The sequence below is a fragment of the Chinchilla lanigera genome, unplaced genomic scaffold, assembly GCF_000276665.1.
Source record: "Chinchilla lanigera isolate Chin_1 unplaced genomic scaffold, ChiLan1.0 scaffold00198, whole genome shotgun sequence".
NCBI classification, from domain to species: domain Eukaryota; kingdom Metazoa; phylum Chordata; class Mammalia; order Rodentia; family Chinchillidae; genus Chinchilla; species Chinchilla lanigera.
This window is the reverse complement of record NW_004955599.1, coordinates 480145-487702: the sequence shown is the minus strand read 5'-3', so window position 1 is coordinate 487702 and position 7558 is coordinate 480145. Positions and strand designations below refer to the sequence as shown.

Sequence of the window (7558 nt, the reverse complement as noted above, 5' to 3'; positions counted from 1 at the left end):
GACCGTCGCCTCCGCCGCGGGGCTGTGACCGCCGCCTGCCGGGCCCTATCCTGACCCCTGGGGCCGGGGCGCGCCCAGGCTCCGGGCTGTCAGCCCCGGCGTGCGGGTCCGGCGCGTTCTGCACAGCGGACGGAAAATCTCAGTTGCTTGTGAAGGGAGGGTTAGTACTGGGAAACCATTGTAGTTTTCAGCCGGCGGGTAGATCGTGTATTCGATGGTCCTTGAAGTCTCCTCCGTATAAGGCGGGTGACTAGGGTAACGACTGACCCCTTCTCCAGGTGGCGTTACGGGGCAAGATGTCCCCATGCTCAGCCTGCTAAGGCAAAGGAGACTCGGAGGTTCCTTCTGTGACAGGCGGAATAACCCTGGCGCTGGTGAACTCATTGTACCGCGTGGCAGACACTAACAGTCCAAGTTGAGGCTGTGGAAATTATTGGGGTACCTCTCCCAAGACCGCACATTTCTTTGTGAATGTGCGCGTCTTTAATTCTGCCTAATAAGCTCTTCTTTTCTTTTTTTTTTTTTTTTTTTTTTTTTGGGAATCGAACTCACGACCTCACGCTTGCCAGGCAAGCGCTGTGCCGCTGAGCTAAATCCCCAGCCCCGCCTTTGGTTTTTTGAGACAGGTTCTCTCTCACTGTGTAGCCCAGGCTGACCTCAAACTAGAGGTCCTCCTGCCTCTGTCTCCTGAGTGCTGGGATCACCGTTGTGTGCCACTGTGCCCAGCACAACTTTTTTACAGGGTGTGTCCAGTTGTACTTTTACCCTGAGATAACAAATAGTAACCTTAGTAGCTTAAATTTTAATTCACTCTAGTGAAAAGCCACACACAGGCACTGTTTAAACCCTTCACACATGTCATATCACCATATGCAAGTGTCTCAGGATGCTTTGAGAAGTGTAAGGAAGCACATCGGTGGTAGGGGAGATGACATCAAACCCAGGCAGTCTTAATTGAGAACTGAAATTCCTCCTGCAGAGTAATGCACCGTATGAAAGAACAGAACACGTGGAACTGACCCGAAGTCAAGGAAAAAAGGTGTTTCAGAGGTGGCACTTGTTGGGGACCACTACAAAGTGGCTCTGAGCAGGATTTAATATTAACCAATTGGCTTTCCATGTTTACTTGTGAGTTGTCTGAAGCTTAGGCACCTTGTCTGACAAGATAAGGCTACAGCTGAAGATGTCTGGCTCCAACCCCAATTAACTTAAAGGAGACTGCAGCTGCAGGCATCCTGCTGTGAAGGCCTTCCTGGAGATAACATAGTTCTCCTGACTGACATAATTTACTACTTGGGAAAATTCTCCCAAGGTCCTGTGAGATTCCCGCGTTTTCTTGAGTATCCTCTCTCTTGGTTTGAAAACCTAATAAATACGGGCCACCCAGAGCAGTCTTTGGCTAACTCAGAGGATACCGAAACTGTAAGGGAGTTAGTCCCTCCTGGAGCCCTAAAGTCATTGCTTTTGTCTGCCTTTATTTAAGCCTTCGACGTTCCCCCTCGCTTGGAAGATTGCAGGCCTGATCATCCCGCAATAATTTAGGGGTATTTAACCCGGATTTTGATAGTTTCAGAGGTGGCACTTGCTGTGGTCCCTGCCCTCCCTGCGCCTCAGCCAGCTCTGGAGCCTCAGGTCCAAACACTGCTGGACTGACAGCTTGTGTTTGTTTATTGGGTTCTTCTCAGGTACCTGAAGTTTGTCTACAATGTCTCACCTTCAAAAACCCCCGCAGGGCCCTGGATGAGTGTACTCATTTTATAGATACAGAGGCCAGATCAGGTCACAGCCTAAGATCCTCCAGTAGCCTCAGTCACATGTAAGAGAAAATCCAATACCTGTCTCTGTCTGTCTGTCTGTCTGTCTTCCCTCACAGTGCTGGGGATGGAACCAATCTGTGAGCTTTGCCCACAGGGTTGGCATAGCCTCGCCCCTGCACATGTGAGTGCTTGGGGCACATTCTCACCCCAGACTTCGCAGGCAGTCTCGTCTGGGGCTCTGTGCCTGTTTCTCCTCCCATCCTTGTCCTGCAGATCTGGGCTCAAGAGCTGCTTTCTGCTGGGTTGTCGGTGTTGGTGCATACCGATAACCCAGCTACTTGGGAGGCAGAGGAAGAGGACTGCAAGTTCAGACCCTTTCTTGGAAACCGAGTAACTAGTGAAGCCCTGCCTCAAAACGAAGAACAGAGCTTGGCATGGTGGCATTCACCTGTGATCCCAGCCTTGAGGGTCGCTGTGCGTTCGAGTCCTCCCTGGAATAGCGAGGCCATCTCAAAAAGAGAGAGAGACAGAGACAGAGGAAGGCGCTGGGTTCCACCCCCAGTATCCCCAAATACACAAAGAAAAACTGAAAGGGCATTTTAGCTAAATTCTTAAAGGGTGTTCTGGCCTCACACGAGCTACCCTGGCCGGAAGGTGTGCGGAAGGCAGGCGGGAGGAGATGCCGGGTGAGCGGTCCGCGCCCTCCAGGGCGCGCGTGACCGAGCCTCCGCCGCCCTCTCTTGTGCACCCAGCCTGCCTCCTGCAGATGGAGCCGGTGAACTACGAGCGGGTGCGGGAGTACAGTCAGAAGGTCCTGCGGCGGCAGCCGGACAACGCCAAAGCCCTGTACCGCGCGGGAGTGGCCTTTTTCCACCTACAGGACTACGAGCAGGCGCAGCGCCACCTGCTGGCGGCTGTGCACAGACAGCCCAAAGGTGAGCGGCGCGGGGCTGGCTGGGCGCGGGTCTGTGTGCGGAAAGGGGGCGTTCTTTTGACTTTGACTTGTTTTGTTTTTGAGACAGGGTCTTGCTATATAGATGGTTCATGCTGACTTGAAGTAACTACGCAGCCCAGGCTGGCCTCGAGCTCAGGATGGTCTCCTACCTCAACCTCCCAAGTGCTGGGATCAAGGGCGTCCACCACCCCGCCCAGCAGAATTATGTTTTTAAATAGGGTATACATTCGTGCTTCCAAATTCTAAAAGTAGCCAGGCGTGGTGGTCCATACCAGTCATACAAGCACCTGGGAGGCTGAAGCAGGATTGCTGCAAGTTTGAGGCCAGCTTGGGCCATACATTTCATTCAAGGCACTATGAAGTTGAGGACAAAAAAATTCTGAAAGTATGAAAAGGAATCCAGGCCAGCTGTGGCAGGAGGATCAACATGAGTTCGAGGCTGTGCTACATAATAAGTTCAAAGCCAGCCCAAACTACAGAGGAAGACCCTGTCTCAAAAAAAAACAATAAATAAATAAGAAAACAGTGAACAAATTCTTCCGCCCGGTGTTCTTGTTTCCACAAGAAAGCAGTGTTACTCTTGTGTGGTGCTTAGGAGATGTTTATGCTTAACAGTGCAGGTGTGTACAGATACCCACTGTCTGTGCTGCAGATGCACCTCTGTGCGTGTGTGTGTGTGTGCGTGTGTGTGTGTGTGTGGTGCTTGGGATTGGACCGAAGGCCTTTGTTCACACTAAGCTACATTCTTCTCAGCCTTTTCGGTTTGTTTGTTTGTTTGTTTGTTTTGAGGTGGGGGGACGGTCCCTAAGTCACTGAATTGCCTAGGCTGGGCTCAAATTTGCAATCCTCCTGTCTCAGCTTTCTGGAGTGCTGGGATTACAGGTGTACCAAGTTCTGTGCCTCTTCTGTTTTTTATATGTGTAAGCCAGTTTTTATGAATTTGTCTAATCCTCACTGTGCAGGGATTTTATGTGTCTCTGTGTGCTGGAGATTGAACCCAGGGCCCTTCACATATTAAACATGTACTTTATCCCTAAACACCTCTCGGTGGTTTTAGATTTTTTTTTTTTTTTTTTGAGACAAGGTCTTGCTATGGAATTCAGGCTGGTCTTGAGCTTACTATGTAGCCCAGGCTAGCCTCAAACTTTTGGTGATCCTCCTGACTCAGCCTCCTGAGTGCTGGAATGACAAGTGTGTGCCATCATGCCCAGCAAATTTTTATAGGTTAATTGATTAGTTTTCTGTAGTCACCATGGTGCATGCCAAGACTTTAGAAGCCGCGTTTTCCATGGTTCAGTCCTCAGCCTTGAAGACTGGGGTGGGTCAGGGATGTACCTCAGCGGCACAGTGTCTACTTGGCAAGCACAAGGTCCTGAGTTCAATTCCTAGTACCAAAAAAGGAGAGGGAGTGGGAAGGAGGAAGTGACCAGGAGGACACCTGACAGCATTGCTCCACCCTCCTAGGGACCAGCTTGGCTGTCACTGGACCTCAGCTCAGCTCACTGTGGGAGCCCAAGGCTAGAGCAGCCTCTGGGAGGGGGAAGTTGGCCTCTGTGGCTGGATGCAGGCTGTCCCCATGTTGGCTGGCTTAGTTCTGATGATGTTGTACCTTATGCATTCATCCAGAACAGCTTCAGAGGTACAAGCAGAGAGCCCCCAAATGTAGCAGTACATAGTCTGACTGGTAGCTGGGGATTCAGCCTAGCAGTAGAGCACATACCAGCTCAATCCCTGCACACTGGGAAAACACATGCACAAATGTACATGCACACATAAGGCCTCACGAATTTAAATGCAGGTGAGACTATGATGACTCATACATATACATGAGCCGGGTGTGGTGATGCATGCCTGTAATCCCAGCACTCAGGAGGCTGAGGCAAGAGGATCGTTGTAAGTTTGAGACCAGCCTAAGCTACAAAGTGAGCTCAAGGCTAGCCTGAATTGCATAGCAAGACACTGTCTCAATAAATAAACAAATAAATAAAATAAACATGAAGCACCACCTATGTGACTCTTTAACGGTAATAACTATTTCATCACACTCCCTTTGATAAGTTAGTTTTTTTTTTTTTTTGGTCACCAGGGATTGAACCCAGGACCTTGTGCTTGCCAGGCAGGCGCTTATGCCACTGAGCTATATCCCTGGTTCTGTTTGATTATAATTTTTTTCTTTCTTTTTTTTTTTTTTGGTACTAGAAGTCAAACTCAGGACCTTGCACTGGCCAGGCAGGCACTTGTGTTGCTGAGCTAGATCCCCAGCCCCTGATTATAAAATTAGCAACTGAGCTGGGCATGGTAGTACATGCCGGTAATACCAGCACCCTGGGAGGCTGAGGCAGGAGGATCACGAGTTCCAATCCAACCTGAGCAACTTGGTGATTTAACAATAGCCTGTCTCAAACTAAAAGAAGGGCTGGGGATGGAGCTCAGTGCAGAGGCCCTGGGTTCCATTTCCACTGGCAGAAGAAAAAAATTAGTGACCAGCTCAACCTTGTAAGAGATTTCTTTTTCAAATCCAAAGTGGTATTTTATGGAATCTATTACGGCAGAGTGATTGTTGTGGTGTTTTCCAGTTGAGGTGAGTGATGTGTGTTAACCCTCTTCTGCCTAAGATGCATTCGTGATCTGTCGCTAACTGTCCTCTCCATCTGCCAAGACGCCAACGTCCGGAGATACCTGCAGCTGACGCAGTCCGAGCTCAGCAGCTACCACAGGAAGCAGAAGCAGCTGTACCTGGGCATGTTTGGCTGACAGGGAGCACTTTGCTCCCAGCGCGGCTCAGGTGGAGGAGAGCCCCAAGCGGGAGTGAGGAGGCCCCTGCCTCCTGTTCTGTGTTCCGCACGGACTCTACCACTCGCACCTTCCCCGTCTGTGTCCCTCTGGCTTCTGGTACCTGTCCTTGCGGAGATCTTTGCCATGAGAGCTGCACCAGGAAGCGCTGGTCAGCTACGGTGGGGTCCATGGTGTTTCTGCCTGGGCTGGTTGACAGCTGTCGTCGGCTGTGTGCACACCGCACACCTGCGAGGGTGCGCCCAGGAGGAGCGTGTTCTTCCCTTTTCTCAGACCTCTCCCCAAACCAGGAAATACATCGTATTTAAATGAAAGATGCGGAATTATCACTTGTGTCTAAATGAATTCCATGTTCTCCGTAATGTTTCACACATATTCAGATTCTTTTTCCCTACAAAAGTATCTGCTTTCTCTTTTTTCCCTCCTGGTAATTTCTAGTCCTTGCTATTAATCATTAATAAAGAATACTTATTTTTTTTAATCAATCTATTTTCTTAAAACCTCTAGAGTCAAGCAATGAAGTATTTATTGAATAACCCTTCAACCTTGTGTCAAGAAATACCCAAGTAAGGGCTGGGTTTTAGCTCAGTGGCACAGCACCTGCCTGGCAAGCGTGAGGTCATGACTTCAATTCCCAGTACAGGGGGGGTGGGGGGAGAAATACCCAAGTTAGAAAAGAAATGCCCAAGTAAGTGTTTTGATTTTTTTAAAAATTTTTTTAAAAGTCATGTAGGTTCATTTAATTTTTATGTATTTTTGTAGTGTTGGGAAATGAACCCGGGGCCTACCACTTGCTAGGCAAGTGTTCTGCCAATGAGCTATACCTCCAGACCTTCATCAGTTGACTTTTTTTTTTGGTCGCAAAAATTGAACTCGGGACCTTGTGCTTACCGCGCAGGTGCTAAGCCACTGAGCTACATCCCCAGCCAATGTTTTAATTTTTAATAGTTGTATATATGTGGTATGCTTGTTTCCCTAAAGAACTTAGGAAAGAGAGATGACCAAATCTTCTAGAAACAGTACCATGCCAGAGCAGGATGGAATCAAAACCTTGGGCCGGGGAAGGAAGAAGCTCGGTGGTAGGGCACTCGGCAGGACTGTGGGGGCTCCAGGTCCTTCCTCAGTACTGCAAAAAACCCAGATCTCTTTGCCTGTCACCTAGTGTTTTGCAGGAGCTTGGATATAGGGCCAGGGATATGCCTAGCAAGCTCGAGGTCCTGAGTTTGATTTCCAATACCAAAAAAAAAAAAAAAAAGAGCTCAGGATCCTCCCCAAGGAGAGAAACAAGGAAGAAAGCTGCTGCTGCTTAGTGCCTTCAAGCCCTGGGAGAGTGTGGGTCCAGTTTTTGCCTGGCAGAGCCAGAGGCTCCATCAACCAGAACTGCTCTGTGTTCCTGTTTACCCCTCATGGACAACCTTAGGTCGTGGGCACTAGGCCAGCAGTGGACAGCGCGCCACAGTCCACAGCAGAGTGGTGGAAACAAGCCGGGCGTGGTGGCATATGCCTGTAATCCCAGCACTTGGGAGGCTGAGGCAGGAGGATCGTTGTGAGTTCGAGACCAGCCTGGGCTACAAAGTGAGCTCAAGGCCAGCCTGAACTGCACAGTGAGACCCTGTCTCAAAAAGACAAAAAAAAAAAAAAAGAAAAAAAGACAAGGTCACCATCACTGCCCTAGTCCTTTCTCAATGCTAATACGCCTGCTGGATGCGGTGGTGCATCCCTGCACTCAGGAGGCTGAGGCAGGAGGATCATACTGAGTTCTAGGCTCGGTGAGGCATGAGTTCAAGGCCAGCCTAAACTGCATAGCAAGACCCTACCTCAAAAAAATAACACCCCTTGTCCCAATGGGCTAGACTCCTCTTTATTCTTCCCTATACCTTTAAATAATACAGTCATCAAAAACAAAAAGGTGCTGGGCGTGGTGGTGCATGCCTGTAATCCCAGCACTCAGAAGGCTGAGGCAGGAAGATAGTTGGGAGTTCGAGACCAACCTGGGCTACAAAGTGAGCTCAAGGCCAGCCTGAACTACACAGCGAGACCCTGTCTCAAAAAG

General features: G+C 49.5%; 1 protein-coding gene across 1 annotated transcript in view; it reads left to right on the top strand.

The window, feature by feature from the left end:
• Ttc9c (tetratricopeptide repeat domain 9C) overlaps positions 1 to 5986 on the top strand; it is a gene marked incomplete in the record, with an annotated part of 6962 nt that extends 976 nt beyond the window's left edge. The window contains 2 exon segments of the mRNA XM_013510052.1: positions 2510 to 2692; positions 5372 to 5986. Coding sequence (XP_013365506.1) covers positions 2510 to 2692; positions 5372 to 5466 — 278 coding nt within the window.
• Between the last annotated feature and the right edge of the window lie 1572 nt (positions 5987 to 7558).